The sequence below is a fragment of the Cladophialophora carrionii genome (genome assembly GCF_000365165.1).
Source record: "Cladophialophora carrionii CBS 160.54 unplaced genomic scaffold supercont1.4, whole genome shotgun sequence".
Taxonomy (NCBI): domain Eukaryota; kingdom Fungi; phylum Ascomycota; class Eurotiomycetes; order Chaetothyriales; family Herpotrichiellaceae; genus Cladophialophora; species Cladophialophora carrionii.
In genome coordinates this window covers 2,506,942-2,527,582 of record NW_008481829.1, presented here as the reverse complement: position 1 = coordinate 2,527,582, position 20,641 = coordinate 2,506,942, and the positions used below count along the sequence as shown (strand labels likewise).

General features: G+C 53.3%; 8 protein-coding genes across 8 annotated transcripts; 3 read left to right on the top strand and 5 right to left on the bottom strand.

The window, feature by feature from the left end:
- Positions 1–808: 808 nt before the first annotated feature.
- Positions 809–2,599, bottom strand: G647_05567 (uncharacterized protein; the record flags this gene model as incomplete). The annotated part of the gene is made up of 1 exon (XM_008729894.1): positions 809–2,599. The coding sequence occupies one exon, from the start codon at positions 2,597–2,599 to the stop codon at positions 809–811; it is 1,791 nt and encodes a 596-aa protein (XP_008728116.1).
- Positions 2,600–3,275: 676 nt separating this feature from the next.
- On the bottom strand, positions 3,276–4,340 carry G647_05566 (uncharacterized protein; the record flags this gene model as incomplete). Its single annotated transcript, XM_008729893.1, has 1 exon — positions 3,276–4,340. One exon carries the CDS (start codon positions 4,338–4,340, stop codon positions 3,276–3,278), a length of 1,065 nt encoding a protein of 354 aa, XP_008728115.1.
- A 2,705-nt stretch (positions 4,341–7,045) lies between these two features.
- Positions 7,046–8,676, bottom strand: G647_05565 (uncharacterized protein; the record flags this gene model as incomplete). The annotated part of the gene is made up of 2 exons (XM_008729892.1): positions 7,046–7,329; positions 7,401–8,676. 2 exons carry the CDS (start codon positions 8,674–8,676, stop codon positions 7,046–7,048), a joined length of 1,560 nt encoding a protein of 519 aa, XP_008728114.1.
- A 2,715-nt stretch (positions 8,677–11,391) lies between these two features.
- Positions 11,392–12,608, top strand: G647_05564 (uncharacterized protein; the record flags this gene model as incomplete). The annotated part of the gene is made up of 5 exons (XM_008729891.1): positions 11,392–11,401; positions 11,456–11,569; positions 11,607–11,748; positions 11,800–12,422; positions 12,472–12,608. 5 exons carry the CDS (start codon positions 11,392–11,394, stop codon positions 12,606–12,608), a joined length of 1,026 nt encoding a protein of 341 aa, XP_008728113.1.
- Positions 12,609–13,636: 1,028 nt separating this feature from the next.
- Positions 13,637–15,244, top strand: G647_05563 (uncharacterized protein; the record flags this gene model as incomplete). Its single annotated transcript, XM_008729890.1, has 2 exons — positions 13,637–13,799; positions 13,854–15,244. 2 exons carry the CDS (start codon positions 13,637–13,639, stop codon positions 15,242–15,244), a joined length of 1,554 nt encoding a protein of 517 aa, XP_008728112.1.
- Positions 15,245–15,539: 295 nt separating this feature from the next.
- G647_05562 (uncharacterized protein) lies at positions 15,540–17,094 on the bottom strand (the record flags this gene model as incomplete). Its single annotated transcript, XM_008729889.1, has 2 exons — positions 15,540–16,433; positions 16,774–17,094. The coding sequence occupies 2 exons, from the start codon at positions 17,092–17,094 to the stop codon at positions 15,540–15,542; spliced, it is 1,215 nt and encodes a 404-aa protein (XP_008728111.1).
- Positions 17,095–17,731: 637 nt separating this feature from the next.
- On the bottom strand, positions 17,732–18,519 carry G647_05561 (uncharacterized protein; the record flags this gene model as incomplete). Its single annotated transcript, XM_008729888.1, has 2 exons — positions 17,732–18,211; positions 18,265–18,519. The coding sequence occupies 2 exons, from the start codon at positions 18,517–18,519 to the stop codon at positions 17,732–17,734; spliced, it is 735 nt and encodes a 244-aa protein (XP_008728110.1).
- A 587-nt stretch (positions 18,520–19,106) lies between these two features.
- Positions 19,107–20,599, top strand: G647_05560 (uncharacterized protein; the record flags this gene model as incomplete). The annotated part of the gene is made up of 3 exons (XM_008729887.1): positions 19,107–19,109; positions 19,161–19,226; positions 19,277–20,599. 3 exons carry the CDS (start codon positions 19,107–19,109, stop codon positions 20,597–20,599), a joined length of 1,392 nt encoding a protein of 463 aa, XP_008728109.1.
- Positions 20,600–20,641: the final 42 nt, after the last annotated feature.

The window sequence follows — 20,641 nt, the reverse complement described above, 5'->3', positions numbered from 1 at the left end:
AGATCGCCTTTCTTACAAGCATCCTCGATGCTCACGTAGCATTGTTTCAGTTCAGCTGGATCGAGATTACGAGCGTGGAATCCAGCTTTCGAATCAGCTGGTGAAGTATAGCCGCAACCCGACGCGGCAGGTGCCGTCTCCATTTGGAGGTATGGTCATACTCGGGAATATTCTAGATCCCTGTACTCGGCAACCAAGAAATGGTCATGCATCAACATAAGAACACTCTCTGTCCCGAGAATCGTCCTGTAGATTTGCCTGCCAGCCGTGAGCAGATCATCACTATAGGCCGCCTGCCCACTGTGTCGTCGATTTGAGTCTTCCCAGGGAAATCTGTGTCCCTCGGGAAGGGCGCGGCCTCGGCGTCGTCCGACACGCTGCGGCAGATAATGTAGCGAGGGCACAAAGTCTCTTTCAGCCTGTATTGATACGTAGACTCAGACGTGAGTAGTTGGGGCTCGCACAGGGGAACAAAAGCAAGAAAGGTGAGGGTTGCGAACCATCATTCAGAAACAAGATGCAGGAGCAGGCGTGCCTGCGGCATCATTCCCACCTACCCACGCTGGAGATAAAACTCAGACTTGCCCATGCAATTCGTTAACCAGACTGCGGAAGAAACTCATGAACATATATCGATGTCACGTTGTGATAGACGCTGATAATATATTACTGTACCTAAGATCTTACCTTTACCGTTTAGATTGACTACCCCTGTTCCACTCTGACCCCTTAATTACTAGACTTACCTTGTGTTTGCCAGTGTTGAATCATTCGAACTTGTATAGACTTACCTTTGAGACCCGTTCCATTACAGCGTCGGGCGACGGAATCGCGGTGTCCGCCTCAACATTATATTGTCGGATTCTCTGGACTGGCTGGAGGCTGGGCTCCCCTGTGCGACCACTTGCGGAGCTAAAGTTTGTGAGTGGACAACACTTTCAGTATCAGGAGAGGTGCAGTACGAGGGTGCAGCGGAGCCAGCCTCTGCGGTCACGGACACCTGGCGGTCACTAGAATGGTCACCCTCGGACGCTGGGCGACGAACCACAGTCGCTGGCGTGGGTGAGTTGTTGTCTTGCACGCGGCCGGGAGTTCGGGTCACAGATCGAGGGTCCTGCTGAGCGTCAGATGCGTACTCGGGGGGTGTGGTATTCTCACCGTACAGCTCAGGGTGGTTGAGCCGATTGATCTCTCGATCCCGTTCTTGGATCACTCTGTGTGCCATAGCCAGTTCCGAGAGCTGGTCGGCGAGCCTCCGCCGGCGCTCCTCGGCGTTAAATGCATGGACCTCAATGTCGTCGAGAAGGGTGTCGATAATCGCTACGACGCCGTCAACTGCTTGCTCCAGGTCATGCACGGCTTCCCGTGCGGCAGGTGAGGTGAATCCTTCGAGATTCGACACCGCGGTGTGGAGACGGCGGATCGCGGTCAGAGGAGGACTTGATGGTAACGAGTCACTCCCTCCGCTGGGAGTATCGAATCTGTCGGCCTGATTTGCCTCATCCGAAGAAACATTCTGCACATCTCCTTGATCGGAGCGGACTCCACTTCCTGGTGAAACCTGGACATGTCGACGCCCATGCTGGATATCATGGATAGTCCCATCGTGAAGGACATAGACCCCATTGCCTTGGTATACCGGACTGGGCCTCGAATCTGAAGAGCTCGACAACTCCGACCATAACTGGTGAGCTTGACACCGTTCTGAACCTGCCATAAATGGATCAGGCAGCGTATTGCTGCCGACGGCAAAGTTCTGTACCATTGGATTCTGTGGTCGCTGAGGATTCGAATTCAAGGAAGTGTCAGAGACTGCGGCTTGAGACAGAGAAGGAGGCGAAGGCGAGTCGGAATCATCACGAATGGTGGGTCCAGGTGAACCATCAACGCCTCCAGACGCTGGCAAAGCGAATTCCTGAGCTTCAACAGCCTCCGAAACACTGTGATGCGGACGGACCTCGTGGTCGACCCAACCTTGGCGTGGCTGCTGGGAGCTGTCTGTTTGAGATGGTTCGTCCAAAGCCTCAGCAAATTCTGTTTCACCGTGACCGAGACTTGAAATTTCCGACATAGAGGCCACGTCGTGGTGGCTTGAAGGACGGTCTAACTGGAGGTTTCTTCGACCTGGTCTTCGTCGAAGCCGAGGAATTTCTGGAAGACCGTTTAGCAGTGAAGTCATGAGAGCATCCGAAGATGCCTCAGTCTCCCAGAAAGAGCTCGGAGAGGAGCTGAGCGCGGCGCGGCTGGACCCATCCGAGTATTTCGTGCCCAGGTAACGCAAGTCAGCATAGGAGAAATTGGAGCCAGAAGGTGGGTCGATCGGTTCTGGCCAAGATAGGTCCTGGATCGGATCAGTGTGCTGGACGAAGAGACCGGTGGGGGACCGCATAAGGGGGCTGTGTAGACGATAGGCCGATTCTGGGGTCGTCACAAAGCTGAAGTCAGTCGATCCACCATTGAAAGCGTCCGAGAAGCCTTCCCAATGAGGATTCTCAGGTCTCTGAGTGTCCTTCCGATGCACCCGGGCAACGATTTTACCAAGGGCTGAGGCCAGCTTGCCCTTGACACGCCGAAGAAGGCCGAACTTCGATTTTGCCATTTTGATGTCGATTTTTGGCTAGGTGCGGAAGGACTTGCTCTTTCGGAAGAATTGCTGAAACCTTGGCTGCATACCGCAAGGTACCAGCAACGTTCCTGTGGTGAGATGGTCTGGGGAAGGAAGACTGTAGGAGATCGAGGAGACCTTTATGCAAAAGAGGTTCTCATGCCCTTCCGTTGTTTCTTGCGGCAAGGCACTTAGCAACGTGCCATGTCGTAAAGCGGCTTTGTGCTGGGGCAAGGCAGTCGCGTCCACAAAGGCTCTTGATCGGCTGAAAGAGGGCTTGCTTGCTGACTGAAAGGCCCTTTGACGACTGAAGATACCGAGATGACTGAAAGGAACCTTTACACCAAAGGACGCCAACCTATCGCCAGAGCAGGATCTAGGCAAATGGTAAGATTGGAAGGAAGAAAGGGGTGTGGGAAAGGCGGGATTAGCTTACCTCGCACCGATTCCGCGGATGAAGGAAACGCCCACTTCGGTTGTATGAGAAACGGATATATTCACTATAGCGGCACCGCCGCATGAGGCTTGAGTAGTAAAGCGGTCAGTGGATTTGCAGAATTTAGATTTGGGCGTATGTACTTGGATGGAGACCATAGACTCACCTTGGGGCTTCCGCCTCCCATCATTGCGAGTCAATCCCTGTCTATTCATTTGCATGTACACTGTGCAGTCAGAGTGAGAGCCGTCGGTCGGGGCGTGGGGGAGTCCAATCCTGAGGATTCCGAAGACGATCTTGGAGCCATTGAATCTCAGCGTCTCGCTCGGCAACCAACGTCACCGCCATGGCCTCTCGCTCTTCAGCGCGTATGGCTTGTCGGCGATGCACCTCAGCATTGTGGAAGTAAACGCGAGCTTGGTCGACAAGGTCAGTGATTGCTTGTTGGGTTTCGCTGGACGCCCCTACCATGGCCAATGTGGCATTGTCAACAGCGTCCTCTGGGGAAATCTTGGGACGCAGTAGTGCCGGGAGCGGTGACGGCACGACCTCGGCCAACATGGGGGAATTGGGTCGGTAAGGTGGTGAATATGCCTCTCCCGGTCGTGCCGGCAGCTCATTGATACCGTGGTGGCTCCCATCAATAAGTTGGTAAACACCGTTTCCTTGGTAGACTGGGGCGTCCGCATCGTTGAACTCGTCGGATGAGAAGTCGTCCCAGGGTCTGTTGTCGCTAGTGTGGTCTTCATTGACAGCAAATGCGAAGGCTTGAGCCGAGCCTGGAGTTCGGCCAATCTCATTGTTCAATGTGTTCTGCTCGGTGTTGCCTGAGCTTAAGTGTAGACTTGGGATGGATGAAGTGTTGATCTCCGCAGGATCACTCAAAGAAGAAAGGTCGGCTTTATCCTCAGACACAGCAGGCGAAATGGTCGAAAGATTAGATGGAGCATCGGCAAAGCATTGCGCGTTACGACGTCGGCCAGGTCGGGAACCCGCACTAGCGCTTGGTGATCGGTATGGGCTGGCGGAGTATTCCACGTCGGCACGAGGACGTCGCACTCGGAAACGTTGAATCTGTGGAGGGGTCGGCAACTCCGACACAATAGCCTCCTGTTCGGGTGGCTCAGAATCTTCGACGGTTGTGTAAGAGCTAGTGCCGCAGGAAAAATCCTCCTCGCTAACAACCACAGTGAATCGTTGGTGCGGCCTCGATGCTCGCGATGGCAACACTGTGCGAAGAAGTGATGAAACCCGCTTCTTCACGCGGCTGAACAAACGGGATGACTTAGTTGGAGACATCTTGATTTGAAATGCCGGACTTACCGTTTCTCGTGCCAGGAGCGAGTGTTGCTACTCAAGCAGGGTGGGTTGGTGAAGACCTTGAGTTGTAGAATGTACCTGCAAATCGTCTCCGCTGGAGTGCCCTGAGTAAAGCAGAAGATGCAGGGAGCGAAGATGGTTTTATCGACGAAAGCTCCTAAGTCTTGGTCATTCCCCTGTAGGCAAAGGAAGTGGCACTGCTACACAAGACGATAAGAGTCCTGGAACCAAGGCAACTGCAACACTTCTTAGTCTCAATGCTTTGATGTTAGAAGGATAAAGCTCATTGTCACGAACAAAGGAAGGAGAGTGCAGATCAAGACCGGCTCACCTGGTGGCGGCATTGTGGCAAAGGCGATATTTTGCACGTCTCGTGCCTGTATATATATCCAGGGAGGAGATCAATGTGAGAGCTGTAGGGTAAGCCCGGCCGCGATGTTGAATGGGCGGAAGTTGTACCACAGGGCTGTAATTGGGGAGCTCGAGTCCCGGAACCGTAGAGATGTGATTAACCCATTGACGTATCAAGCGACACGGCAGCTGAACTTACTATCTGAAAGCGCAATCGATTGTGACTTTCGCTCCATTATCTCTTTCTGCATGTATCGTTGTCGCCTTGAGGCTTCATGTTTCAGCGTCTCCACAGATCCCGCAACATTTCAGTCTCAGCCTCCGCCGCCACAAGGCGGCTGCGTAGCTGCTCAACTTGCGCATCACGAATTGTAAGACTTCTTACAAAGATCCCGACGTTGTAGTGATAGGTTCTGCTGTCCAAGACAAGGTCATTCAAGGCTTCGGTCAAGTCGAGCATGGCGCGCTGCACATTTTCGACGGCGGTTCTGGGAGGAAATTCGTGTGACAACAGTGGCAACACTATTCGCGGGGCCTGGCTTTGTCGCTGGTCGATCGTTGCTTCTGGAACAGGTGGGAGGCTGACTTCATCGTCCGACCAAGTGTCCGGCGCATTTCGTGGTCGTTGACGGGTGGGGGGGGGGGGGGGGGGGGTGAAATGGGTGGGGAGCGTCCACGACTGCTTCATCGCGGTCGACGAATGGGTCATCGAGAAGTGACAGCGCGTCGATCGCGAACCCTTGAGCGCGGGCCAGGGCCTCTCTGCGACTCATGCGCTGGGCAAATGAATCGGCCACAGGAGTTTCGTCAGGTGCATGGAAGGGCGTCCCAGTCGTCTGAGCGTCCAATTCTCCGGCTACCCTGAAATTAAATTCATGTCCCGACTGATGATTTGAAGCCGAGCGCGGGGATGAGTTGTCTGTTCGAAGTCTCTCTGGCTGCCTGGCGGGATCCTGTGAGACCAATCCCTGGTAAAGTCGAAATTCGAAAGCAGAGACTGCCGGGAGTTCGTGGACGGGTGACATCGAGGTAGGTTCTCGGCTGTTCGAGTGCGCTACTGGACTAGCAGTGTCCCCGGACCTCGTTATATCATAAGTCCTCGATCGCCCTGGGTCATGATCACTCGGTGTTTGTGGAAGAGCAGAGATCTGGGACTCGTCTCCAGAACGTGGTTGTAGTAGGCAAGGCGGAAGAAGATGGGTCGCTGACCGCTCCAGGTGCCGAATGCTGATTGGGTGTTCCAGGGCTGCAAGCAAGCTTAAACCTACCAGGAGCAGTAAACATCTTCGCCTTGGGGTGAGCTTTAGCCCGTGAGACGATGGATTGGAGATCTTTCGGGCCGAAGCCCCGATTTCGATACCTGTCCGCCATGATAATGTATGTTGTACAATGATGGGAGGGGAAGCTGAATGAGTCCAGAGACTTTGTGCTGTTGTTCGAGGGCCTCGTGTTTGCGGACTGGACTGACTGCCAGTGAGACTGCTTGTGAATTGCTCTGAAGCATGAAGGAACATGGGTCGGGTGAAAAGCGCAATACGTATATCTCCAGCATCCGTGGTCCGTAGGCAATGGACAACGCAACTGCTTGCGTAGGAAACATGCTGTGGCAGTTGTGTAACTGCCCCTGGCCAAAGGTTTCATTGCCTGAGGGACAAAGGCCGTTTTACATAACGGAGGAAACGAACAAAGGATCCATGAATCGTCTTACTGATCACCGAGTCCATTTTTCTGACAGAGATCGGGTCCCACACGGGCGTGACTGATTGATCTGGACCGGTGGCTCGACGTCAATGTACGGGAAAGCGCATTCCGGCGACTATTCGCCATTTCGAATAATCTATGCCGGACCATGGCGAAAAGATAACTTACCTGGTCATAACTTACCTGGTCAGTGGTCTCGACATATTCTGGTGGTTTCTAAGTCATCATTCCATTCATCAGCAAATGCCAATTACCATGCAGCAATGCCTCGTCCGGAGCTATCTGTGTATGGTGGGGAACTTGACATGTTGTCCGAGGATCTTAGCTATTTCACAATTTCCTTCTTGTAATATTGGGTTCTCCACATTCATGAATAAATTGCTTACCACATTTCCTGTTCTTCACGACTCAGATTCATAAAGACCTGCGCTTTTGTCCCGACCTAAGCCGGCCGTTATTCGACGTACCGTGGAGGTTGGAATCTTCACGGAGATCAAGGAAGGCACTGTCCGAAGCCGTCTCCATGAGGCCAAGGCGTTATCGGCATCGACGAGTATCCGTAGCTCGGCTCAACAAAACCTCGTCTTCATTTCTGATTCATGATGTCGGGCGCTGTCAGCCCCTTAATACTACTAAAGCGACGGAATCTGGATGGTGTCGTTGCTGGCTCCGCCGTCGCTGTCTTCAATATCTGCATGATAACCACTTCCGCCATATAGATCAGATGTCTCAGACTCGTCATCGTAGTCACGGCCATAGTGTGCTGGATGCTCATCCGGTAGTTTTCGAGTCCGTAATGTTTGGGTCTCTGCGTCTCTTGTGCTAAGGAGGATTTTTAGTCGTGCAATCTCTGCATCTCTCTGCTGGACATTCTGCAGAGCTGTTGCTAGTTCCTCGTCCCGAGCCGCAACTCTCCCTGCAAACACTCAGCATTCCAGAAATGTGTCTGAGCCTGGGAGATCAGGTTGTTCAACTGCTGAGCCAAACCGTTCACGGCCGACTGCGCATTTTTTATTGCAGTAGCCAGGGGCACCATTACTGGAATGGCTTGGGGAAGGAGTTGTTCCTGCGGAAGCGGCTCTCGCTCTTGACGGAAATGCTCTGGCTGTGGCGTCATAGCTCCATCTTCGTCAGACGAATCATCTGGGACCAATGTGCGCACGCGCGGGATGCGGGTGTCGAGCATCGGTGGTGGGTTCAGGTGATATCCTCTGTCAAGCAACTCGTACTGTCCTGATGCAATTCGAATCAACCGACGATTCTGCCTGTCTGATGAGAATTGGTCGTAATCATCCGACCAACGTGCTGGGGACTTCGGGGTGTGGGTTTCGGCAACAGTCGTTGTCTCCGAAATTGGGACTATTTCGGCTTGCGTTTTTGCATCCCCGACGCTCACAGGGAATTTCATTTCCAGACATTCCTTCTCTGGCTCTGACTGTATGAACGGGTCACTGAGAGTCTCCATGCCACCGAATAGGACACTTGTCGAACCGGGATTCGGGGGTTTCGGCTTTCTCCGAAGAGCAAACGTGTCCTTGCTTGAGGCTCCAGAAGGAAGGTGTCGGGAAGACAGCGAGGGAGATAGAAGTTGGCTGGATGGGTCAGTGCCGGACAGCGAAGAGCCGAGAATCTGAGAATTCACCTTCTCGGAAAGTGAACCCTGCTTTGTACGGCAGAATCCGGCTTCAGCAATGGCCGCACGTTCTGGCTGTGCTTCTGTAGAGGGCTGTTTCTGTTGAATGTCAAGGTGATCAGCCTCATCGTTACCAAACAACGCTGTAGATGTTGCGAGCGCAGCAAGATGTTGTTCGTCTAGCAGTTGACAACCAAGCTGCGAAGGTGGTGCGAAGTATACCGAGGGCTGAGCGAGTGAGGAAGCAGAAATCTGGCTCGGTTTCTTGCACGGCCGCTGTGCTTTCAAGCCTGAACGGTCGGACGAGTCATTAGTTGAAGATGGGCGATTCTCCCGGCTGCGAATGACATACCTTATGGTCAGCCCTGTCGGTCGTGGTGGGGAAGGGGCCTGAACGACATTGGTAACATCCAAAACGGTCGATGCTCCTTGGAATAGATCATTACCAGGGACATTGGGGACACGATTCGTACTGGCGTCTTTCTGGATCACTCCGGCATGGTGGGCAAGAAAGGCTTTGTTGAAAGCAGAACGCAGATTTGCTCTGACACGCTTAAGAAGACCTTTGGCCACGGATTTGTTGAATTGAGAATGTCGCTCACGTCCTCTGGACGCAAAGTTGACAGGCATGGTGGTGGTTGCTTCGGCTGAACCAGACTTTCGGTATGGTAGAAATTGGCAGATATTAGTCTGGTCCTTGTAGTGTATGGAAGAGGACTTTGGGACCGACCGGCTGCTGCTGTATATCTTCAAGAATGGAAGTGGATGAGAGGAGAAGTGAGGGCACGATGGAGGAGGAAACCATCCTCTCTTAGTGCTCACTTCAGGCAGTAAGCAGGGCAGCTGGGTCTGAAAGGGGGCAGGGTGCAGACATAGATCGTACAGCTGCCGTTGCCTTTGCCGGACAAACAAAGTAGGATTGAGCCAAGGATCCATTGTTGAGACAAAGAAAGCTCGCGGATTAGCCTCAGATCAGGTTACCTCTTCAAGACTTTCCACTGGATGTAGCCCATCCGATGTAGGTTTAATCCGTAAGAGGCCTTGATAATATTGCGATCGATACCGGTGCGTAACGTCCATGGTACATCAACTCTGATGAGAGGAGAGCGCGCATCGGCCGGTACTGATCAGGGGTTTGTCCACCTCGTGCCCTATAGAAGTGATGTGATGGGTTGTAGACAAATGCACATTGGCTCTTGTGGATTTTAGGCCATCGGATGCTGCTGCTTGTCTGAAGGATATGCCGGTTCATGTATCATTGGGCAGAACACACTTGTCGATTGATGATATTCTGCTGGCTATAAATCCTGTGCTTGCTTTGTCTGAGATTGGCCGCCTATTCGGCTGTCCTTATTTGGCTCTTCCACGGGTGATCCCTTGTAGTCTTGTTCCTCGGTAGCTGGTTCATCCATGATGGTATCGGCCGAGCTTGTTTCGAATGACCAGACGTCTGGTCTCCGAGTGAAGGTGATTTCCCGGCTATGGGTTGTACGGCTTCATTGTCTTCTCGTCGTCTACGCCCTTCGCTAAAGAATTTTCACACAGGTGGAATCTGTTTGCGCGTGTCAACTGTTGCGATCTCTGAAAGGACAGAGACAAAGATCCTGGAGACTAGTACTTCGCCCCGCTTGTGGTATCTGTATAATTGGTCGTCACGTATCGGAACATTGACCTCGAGCTGCGCCTCGGTGGGATAGGGAATGGGGTTCTTCGGACCGGCGTTCTGGTGTCGGACTGGTTTGCGCGAGCGTCCCTGTGGCCGGATGAGTCGCTAGACCTTTCGGGCACGATCTCAGCCCCATAATGAATGAAGAACGACGACCCAACCCCGGAACTCATGACGCCGGAGTGCGGAGAAGGAGTGGAATGTAGGTTTGCTCAGAGCAACGAGAAGGCGTCCTTTTGAGACGGCTGAAGAGATGAGCTGCTCAACCATGTATCATTGATTTGCCACCTCCTGTAGGGAACGGTGCTGTAGGAAACGACCGCGTTCCTTTGAGATTAGAGGAGTCCTTGATTAACCCGAAGGATAGCAGAAGAGTTTACGGACAATAGCTCATCGTGGTGGTCGGAAAAATGGATAATGATCAATGGATGAGGGTGTCGGGGGGTTGGGCGAAGGCAGCTGTTCGGCAAACAGTCGCTGTAACAAAATTAATCCGCGGCAGAACTAATCCGCTGCCTTGGTCGTGGAGACTCACTGTTGTTTTGACAGTAGAGAACGGTGGGTGCTGTAATCATTCCAAAGGTAAGGAGATATTTGACTATAAATGAATGTTGATAGGAGCACATGTCAGGGGGAGTAGACGAGCCATATGGTAAAGACCAGAGCAGCTACAGACCGCCACCAATGTCAAAGAAAACCCGTTGGAGGGCCATCGTGACAGGTTAGTCTGGCCAATACGGATTACAACAGGGAGGAGAGCAGAGGTCTGATATTTTCTCGTGACTGGGGGTTGTACTGAAAAAGTTGCAAAAGTGTGGTCTGTGATGGACATCTGACATGGTAACAGCGAAAGAGCCAAGGAGAGAGAGTGGCGAGAAGGCATCGGCGGAGGGATGAATTACTTGTGAGACAAAGAAGCCAGAGTAAACAGAAAATAAGGAACCCATAGCAAGCTGGGCTTCCAGTAGGCGTGGTGGCTATTTGTTGCAAATGTGAGGCACCGAGCGCTGCAAGGAGAAACCCGCTGGAGGCCGACTGTAAAACCTGGGACAGGCAGATTACAGAGACAGTCGTCGCACGGCCTTGATCGAGGTATTCGTACGAAGGAGTATCAGATGAAAGAGTAAGGTGAGGCAGCAAGACTCCAAAATTAATCGTTGGCCCCACGGAGTCATTGGCCTGCACCGATGCATCGAGGCGCTGTATTAGCAACGGCGCTATTCCCAATTTGGAATGGCTTATGTCGGAGCAACAAGCAAGGGGACCTGATGAACCAACAACCACAAACAGCCATCAGGATGGTTGTGAAGAATATCTCTTCAGGCCCTCCTCACCTTTACGACCTTGACCTAATGACATTGAGATCGGGATCCTAGATATTAGAGCATTTTGCGACTGCCTGGGAGGGCAAAGTCAGCACTCTTTATTGCACTCATATTTTCATTTCATTCTCACAGCAGCAGACGTTCGGCGCCGTCCCTTTCCACCTGGTTTTGGCCTATTCTTTCCCGATCAGACTGCCTCACAGCCTCTGCGCTGGCCGCCGGCTGGTTTGACGGAAATAACGGGACTTTGTTCGCTCCCAGCATTTGCGCACTCAGCCACCGGGCGACATAGGCCACATTCCGAACACTGGCAGTCTTCGCAAGCTTCACCTCAGCAACCGCGATCTTGTCACCATGTCTGCAGGTACTGAGAACGTGTTTGGGCGATCTGTTTGTGAAATGTCTGACTCGATTACAGACACACCACGCGTTGTTCCGCTGACTTGCCATGGACATTCCCGGCCAGTGACACACTTGAATTTCTCCTCGATCGTGGACGACGACCAGTACTATCTCATCTCAGCATGCAAAGGTAAGGCTTGCACTCCCATGGAGGCGATCCTGACGAGTGGCAGATAACAATCCGATGCTGAGAGATGGCATGACTGGGGACTGGATCGGGACTTTCATTGGCCACAAGGGTGCTGTTTGGACTTCAAGACTCTCTTCCGATGCTTCAATCGCAGCAACTGGATCAGCGGACTTCACCGCGTAATACCGATCGGATCATATGGCAGATGGCGCACGCTAACAATTGACCAGGAGAATCTGGGATCCTCAGACCGGAGAATGCTTGAACATATTGACCCATAACCACATTGTTCGCGCCGTTGCCTTTCCGATCCAAGTCAACCCACAATGTGTAGCAACTGGGGCGCAGGATAAGAAGTTGAAGATCTTTGACTTGACACGGGGAAGTAGTGCGGCTACTTCTGATCAGGCCAGCAGTTCATCACCTATCACACCAATAACCGCTTCAGAAGGACATGAGATTGGGCCGGGGGAACATGGGGGCAGCATCAAATCGATCGTCTGGAACGTCGACTACAATGTTCTGACAACTGCCTGCGACGATAAGACTCTCCGTTGGTGGGATCTAAGGACCCAGCGAGTGATCGCCACTGTCAAAACGGAGCGGGACATCACTTCGTGCGAGCTGTCTACCAACAAGGCAGAAGACAGCGATCCGGGCATCCTGAGCGTGGCAGCAGGACATTCATGTTTGTTCTTTGACGCGGGCCGGCCGGGAGAGCTAATCAAGCAAGTCAAGTTCGATCATGAAGTAGCTAGTGTGGCCATCAATCCGAGCACTGGACGTTTCGTGACGGGTGGCGGCAAAGATACTTGGGTTCGAGTGTGGGACTTCGACCAAGAGAAAGAACTGGGTACGAGCCTGCACCCTAGGGATCGAAAGGTCATGCTAACCTGTAACAGAAGTCTTGAAAGGCCACCATGGTCCGATCTGGTCGGTTTCGTTCTCGCCTGACGGCAAGCTCTATGCTACCGGAAGTGAAGACGGAACCGTCAAGCTGTGGAAAGCTTGCAAAGAGCCATATGGTCTGTGGCGTTGAGCCCGAGACACAAGACTATGGCAGACCAGACAGGCTGAGCACATCATCTGCAATGGTCATCGCCAAACACGTGAACGGTATGCAACTTCCGACTGACGACTGTCGAGGCTGTTGGTCCAACGGGTCCGAGACCGCGTTGTCAAGCATCATGTAACATATATGGCCGAGATGAATTGTTCCGGGTCATATGTGCGTCGATCAGGCGTTGATGCTGGGGATGACATAAAGGGGTAGCCAGGGTGTGGATGCTGCTCAGGGCACAAAGAAGGGCTGGAACCACCTGCTATTGGGCATGTCCCTCCTTGGAGCCTGGAACGTGAAAGCGAGCAATGAGCTTTGCCAATTGGAATACTTTCATGCAGGAACGACGGGCAGCGGGAGCTTAGAGGGGCGGGAGGAGGCCACGTCTCCGAGCAGAAATCAGCTTGTGTGCTCCAAACTGGCTACATACATGAATGAGCATGATCATCAACTACCCCGGTAGGCACTGCAACTACCGGAGCTGGTAAGCAAGGAACAGGCACCACAAGTACCGCCTACCGCAGCGCGTTAAGCTCCGGCAGCTCAGCCGCCAATCACGTTTGGGCAATGGTCAAGCTACACCGACACCGCCAGTTGGTCCCCCGCCATTTACGCACTGAAAATATTCCTTCCCCCTTCCATATCAGTCCACTTGCGCCGTTCTGGATCTATCCGGATGGACTCATACCGTCGCTTTGGCATTCTGGGTTAGCGAGAAGTGCTTCCGCCGTTCGTGAGCGTGTGCTTTCGGTCAGATCTGTCATTCGCTTGCAATCCTCCCCCTCAACTGCCACCACCGTCCTCGGTACCACGACCGTTTATCACTCCCACACCCACTTCCGCTCCCGCTCCGACTCCATGCTCGCTGCGCTGGTCGCTCCTCCACTTGCACGCTGTTGTTGAACGCTACCTTCGTTATCACTGGTCTCTTCATTCACCCGGCCGAAAGACTCAGGACACTCTCGCTGCTACCTCTTTGCTCAGCGCTATCTCCGATACTCTGAAAAATGGACCAGGAGAAACTGGAACCCATATCAGCAACAACGCCGGGACTGCGACAGCATAATGAATCGCCCTCTCAAAAAACAGCTTGGCCGAGATGGGAGAGGAAAGGCAAGGAAAGGAGCACCATAGCCCGCATGTGCACATGGGTTGTAGAGCATCAGATTAGTGAGTGCGGCCGGGACGAACAGCAATGAAGGCTCTGTGCTGACATCAGTCTAGGCATATCGCTGAGCCTCATATCGACGCTATTCTTCCTCCACATATTGTTCCCTTCGGCCAGACACCATACTCAGAAGTTCTTCCGAATCTCCTACTACAACCCTGCCACGGGGAACTTCGCCCTCGGCTGGGACGACATATTCTTTGTCTTCTACTGGACGATAGCCTTCACCGGACTCCGATGCGCCACGATGGATTATGTTCTTGCCCCTCTCGCTGGGATCCTAGGCGTCAAGAAAAAGAAGCCAAAGGTCCGATTTGCCGAACAGGCCTGGATCCTCTGTTACTACACCGTTTCCTGGTGCATTGGCATGTACATCATTTACAACTCGGACTATTGGCTCAACTTGCGAGCCTTGTGGCGGACATGGCCCGACCGTGAGATGGAGGGCATTGCAAAATGGTACTACCTCGTTCAATTTGGTTTCTGGCTCCAACAGATCGTGGTGGTCAACATCGAAGAACGTCGCAAGGACCACTGGCAGATGTTTACTCACCATATTTTCACGTGCGCGCTCATCTTTACCTCCTATGGCTATCATCAATACCGTGTCGGCACCTTGATTCTTTGCCTCATGGACTTTGCCGATATTATTCTCCCGCTTGCCAAAATTCTCAAGTACCTCCATTTCGAACTCGCTTGCGACATAGCTTTTGGCGTTTTCATGGTCTCCTGGTTTGCTCTGAGACACGTCCTGTACAACATGGTCTGGTATAGCATCTATGCACACATTCCGCAGGAAATCCGGTACGGCTGTTATCGAGGGAGCGTAAAGGACCTCGAGGGACCCATCCCCACGCCCAACGACTGGGATCATCTCATCCAGCCGTTCAAGAACCCCGTGGGACTAGTGTGCTGGAACAACAGCATCAAATGGGGATTTCTGAGCATGCTTGCAGCCCTCCAGGTTATCTTGATTATATGGTTCGGCATGATTGTCAGAGTGGCTTACAAGGTCATCACCGGAAAAGGAGCAGAAGATGTTCGTTCTGACGATGAAGATGATGACGAGGAGGAGGAGGAGGAGCACGACAAGATGGAGGATGAGAAGTCCCCGAGGGATTACGTCGACAAGGTCAAACTCTGCGTCGATCCGCAGGTCGAGTACCTTGAGACCGAGGTTCTCAGCACGGATACGAATTTCTCAGTCTCGAAGTCGTCAAAGGCGAGGACGAAATCCCGATCCAAGTCGAAATCAGCGTCGCCTTCGTCGTCGAAAGGCAGACGATCGAGTTCAGAGTCCGTGGCCGCATCGTCGACGAGCGGTCTGAGGAGAAAACAAAAACATGACTCGGCGCACTCATCTGGCGTCAACCTCCTAGGACCAAGTAGCGACCGGAAAGAGCTTCTTGGTCGGATCGGCTGCGACAAGGGCTCGAATTCCGACTAGACCTTTTTGTATTTTCGCGTACTCGGAATGACTGACGACAAGGTGAGCGACTGCTGGCGACTGGCCCCAAGTTCAATGGCCAGGTAGAATAGATTGTTTAGACGAGCATCTGGCGAAAGACCGAACGGCGCGGCAACATCTCATGTTCGTCTCTCTTCATTCCCTTGGTCTGTGCACTTACTCCGCGACCATGACTTAGTCTTACAAGGCCCTACTGCGCGGAGCTGCATCTGTGTGTCGCCGGTCGTAATACATGAGTAGCAGGGCCTTTTCATCGTACGGCAGCTGTTCGGCATCATAACCCCTCGCCGCTCGCCATCCCGCCGTCCCTGCCAGGAATATCTTTCAAGGCAGGGCCAAACACATCGCCCTCTCTCTCGGCCCTCTCGCGCTCCAACCTCCGCTTCTTTGCCACCTTTTCCGCGTCGCTGCCACTGCCCGTCGCGCTGCCCTCCCTCTTCTCCGCGGCCTTGGCACGCGCCACGGCCACGATGTCCGTCTTCTCGGGATTCTGACACACATTCAGCTTCTTCCCGATGCGGCGCATCTCCTTGCGCTGCGTCGCGGACTCCTCCTCCGGCGGCGTGTATGACTGTAAGAGCTCGGCGCACGAATTGACCGTCGCGAGCAGTTTCGTCTGCAACGCCGCGATGTCGACGTCCGACGTCTGGCTGCCGGCCTGCCGCTCCACGGCATCTACGATCGCCTCGAATTTGTAGTTCAAGTACGCCTCGCACAGGTCGCGGTCCGCGACCATGAGCGCGCCGAGCCAGATCTGCGACGGCGTGAACAGGAAGTACGCGTCCGTGAGCTGCGCGGCGGTCGCGAGCAGCTTCTTCGCCTGGTCGGCCGCCACGCCGATGCGTTTCTCGCTGCCGCGGCCGGGCTCGATCGCGCCCAGTTTTCCTTCCTCGGCGAGGACGTTCATCTCGACATGCCCTCCTTGCAGCCCTTTCATGGGGTGGCGGACGTCGAGCGTGAACCGCAGACCCTGCAGGAGGAGGAACTCCGGGGCCTTGACGTCGTCTTCGGAGATGTTGTGTAGTTCGGCCACGAACCGCGAGAGCGGCAGGTAAAAGTGGTCGGCCTTGGTCGCGAGGTACAATGCGCTGGGGAGGACGGCTTTCGGGTGGTACGTCATGGGCGATTGTGTGAGGTAGAACCGCCGGAGGTATTGCGTGGCCGTGGCCTGTGGAAAGGGGGGACACGATAGTTAGATATTTAGACAATTCAGATGTTGTGATCAGTGGAAGAACGCCGTGGTCATGTCCGGTCGTATCGGACTGGCCGATACCAGCGAGTGGTAGGGACCATAATGGGATGAGAGCAGGTGGGACGGCTTGAGATGAGATATAGCACAGTGTAGCTACAGGAGTCCCTCATCCTGACGGTCCCCTCCCATATGGGAGAAGGAAAGAAGCCTCGCTTGAAGATAGATCGGTTGGATCACACACCACATAAATCGTCCACAAAAGAGAGGAACAACACAAAGAGAACAAATAGAGAACAAACAGAGATGGCAAACTCACCACGACATGGCTTGGAATCCGCGGGTTCATCGCCTCGCCCATATCCACAATCTTGCTACACCCCCATTCCACAATCTTCAACTCCTCTTCCACGGTCAATGTGTCGATCACGGTGTCTCCTGTCGTCGCCGCCGCCGCAGCATCGCCCTCGTCACCGCCGTGTGGACCGCCGTTCTGAGCAGATCGGGCGCGCCGGAACGCAGCACGCACTCTCTGTGCAGCGAGCTCGTTGGTCTCCTGCCGGATCCGGGCCAAAGATTCGCGCGTGTAGGACCACAGCCGATATTGGCTGGAGGAGCGGTAGATGTCGTCTTCGATCATGGTGGCGGGCCGGATATTTTGATCGTGGTCTCGCTTACCTTGGTGTGAGCCGCTGGACCATATCTTCGTGGGTTGGAGCTAGTGGAGTTGAGTACTTGAATTTGCTCTGTAGGCGGAAGTGACTTCGGACTGAGGGGGTTTGGCCCAAAATGATGTGGTGAACGTGTCTGTTATGTGTCTTTGAGCGGATGTCAATGAAATTTGTCTCGGATACCCTTTGTTGGGTATCAAAAGTGATCTGTCCCAAGATGATGTTGCTTGGACGGGGTCATGAGGGTAGTGGTCAGTGGAGAGGTTACTGCTGTTCTGCCTAAGAAAATGGACAGCGGCAAGTGACAACGGAGTGATTGTATGCATTCGACAATAGCTCGCGGCCGAGCACTGGTGATAGCCTTCACACCGAATTTGCAGTTCTTGCGTCCTTGCAGTGAATTAAATGCAGAGCTATTCTCGAAGACATAGCAAATGAGGTACATCTCAACGCGGCATGTTCAATTCTACCGTATGGTCATAATAATCGTGATATACACAATTCACCACCAGCCTATGCGAGTTTCCTGGAACCAGATCCATATCGACACCGGCGCTTTTTATGCAATTCACTCAATCAAGAAGCTCGGTCAAGACCTCTGCATTCTCAAGGCTCGCCCAGCAGCCTGGCTGTGATGTCGCCCATGTACGCCTCTTCTAGCTCATAGTCTTGTCCTCCGTTCCGGTCAATTCCGACGTAATTGAACGCCTCGACCACTCGTTCCACATCAAAGCCCATCAGGACGAACCGGTCGATCAGCTCTTTGTTGTACCCATCGTAAATTGCGATATTGGCCTGCGCCTCTCGTTCTTGGCTCTCTTTCTCGGCGGCTTCTATGTCCTTATCCGTAGCGCCGCCACTGCTTTCGCCGATGAACGACTTGGGTGCACCGGCGTACTTAACCGCCCACTCCCGCGCTTGCCTCTCGAATTCCTTTGGGCTCTTGATCAGTTGGTTGGCCACGACGGCGTCCTGAGGGTCTTTGGGTTCGGGCGAGCTAAGCAAGGACTGCAACGAGATCATGGCTGATTTTATGGTTAGGACCGGTGACCAGCCTGTGCTGAGTGTGTCGAGGCAAATGGCGCCCTGCAAGACAGTCAGCCCCCCAGGCCCCAGAGCTTGTGCGTTGTCCGGCTTACCGTCTGACTGGAGATGTTTGGATGCCAGATCTTCGTCGTGAATTTCATAATGGGTGGTTTGAAGGGATACTCGTTAGGTATCTTGATAGATACCTCGTACGTTCCCCCCTCATATGGTGTTCCCGAAGGACCTTTGAATGACCCTCTCAAGTCCGTAATGCTGTCTCCGACGGTGTCTGCGAAGATCTGAGAGGTTGTGTCGGCACGGATGTCCGCCAGGTCTTTGGCTATCCGTCTTGCCTTGTGGCCTGCCATCTCTTAATATTCTTTTCCGCAAAAAGTGGCTACTCGTCGTGCGGCTGAAGGCTGTGGAGCTGGGGTGATGTGGTAGGATAGATGGAGACACTCAGTGAGGTCCCGTACTACAACTAGGCGAAGGGCAGGCAGTTAAGTGTCAGAAGGGAGAGTTTGAGCGAACGAGGCTGTAAGTTGCTAGAATCACATCGAAGATGATGGCCAGGAGATGCACGGAGGATGCTGGGAAGAATAAGCTATCCTGAATATCCGGACAAAACTGACTGACGGCACTGTATCTCGTAGTTGAAAGGAAATAACTGATTCGATCGAGCGGTCACACAGCCACTGCGGACGTGTTGCCTGATGGTTTGCGGATTGCGAAGAAATACAGCCTCACTGCGGGTTTCCAGTTACAGCCCGAAGCCCGGAGAAATGTATTTCCGATGTCCGACAGGCGCGATCGAGCCTCGTCACGCATCTTTGGCCTTGCTGTACGGAGTAATCAATCACCTTGCCATCTGCTTCCCTCTCTCTTCATCGATCTTTCATCCCCCATTTAATCTTGTAATTGGGTGCGATACGGCTCTTTATTATACAACTTCAGAATGGTGAGGATTGCGCTCCAGATGTACCACCAGCATAACTAACACCTTCTGCAGGGTAACCAGCAATCATCACAACAACCCCCAGGAGGCCGTGGAGGCAAGGATGAACAAGAGAAGAAGGTAGTTCGGAATTGACCGCTTGTACAACTCCTTACTAAGTCCTTCTTTAGAAAGAGAAACCCAAGTACGAACCACCTCCGCAACCGACGACTAGAATCGGCCGCAGAAAGCGCAAGCAAGCCGGACCCAATGCCGCCGCCAAACTTCCTACCATCTACCCGACCGCGCGGTGCAAGCTACGATATCTTCGCATGCAGAGAGTCCACGACCATCTGCTATTAGAAGAGGAATACGTCGAGAACCAAGAGCGCCTGCGGAAAACCAAAGCTGCCCAGACACAAGCTCCCGCCGCAGCCACCGAAGGAGCAGAACCCCTCGACCGTAACTCCGACGAGCGTAGCAAAGTCGATGACATGCGTGGCAGTCCTATGGGTGTCGGTAATTTGGAAGAACTGATCGATGATGACCACGCAATTGTTTCCTCCGCCACCGGTCCCGAATACTACGTCTCAATCATGTCCTTCGTCGACAAAGACCTCCTTGAGCCCGGCGCTTCGATTCTCTTGCACCACAAATCTGTCTCTGTTGTTGGCGTCCTGACAGATGACGCCGACCCGCTCGTTTCGGTTATGAAACTCGATAAAGCTCCCACAGAGTCCTATGCCGACATAGGTGGCCTGGAGCAGCAGATTCAAGAAGTCCGCGAAGCTGTTGAATTGCCCCTACTGCACCCAGAACTTTACGAAGAAATGGGCATCAAACCACCAAAAGGTGTAATCCTCTACGGCGCTCCGGGCACAGGAAAGACATTACTCGCAAAAGCCGTAGCAAACCAGACGTCCGCGACGTTCCTGCGGATCGTCGGCTCTGAGCTGATCCAGAAATACCTCGGCGATGGGCCCCGTCTTGTGAGACAGCTCTTCCAAGTTGCAGCTGAAAACGCCCCAGCAATTGTTTTCATCGATGAAATCGACGCGATCGGCACAAAACGTTACGAATCTACCTCTGGTGGTGAACGTGAAATTCAACGTACCATGTTGGAACTGCTCAACCAACTCGACGGGTTCGATGACCGCGGTGATGTCAAGGTCATCATGGCGACCAACAAGATCGAGACATTGGACCCAGCGCTGATCCGCCCTGGCCGAATCGACCGCAAGATTCTCTTCGAGAACCCTGACACGGCGACCAAGAAGAAGATCTTCACATTGCACACCAGCAAAATGAGTCTGGCCGAGGATGTCGATCTCGACGAGTTCATCTCCCAGAAAGATGACTTGAGTGGTGCGGATATCAAGGCAATCTGTAGCGAGGCCGGCTTAAGGGCGCTCCGAGAACGGAGAATGCGGGTGAACATGGCGGACTTCAGGAGCGCCAGAGATAGTGTGATGAAGACGAAGAACGAGGGTGAGCCGGAAGGCTTGTACTTGTAGAATTGGTCGACATTGAGATGAGCTGCAGTTGATGATGGCGGA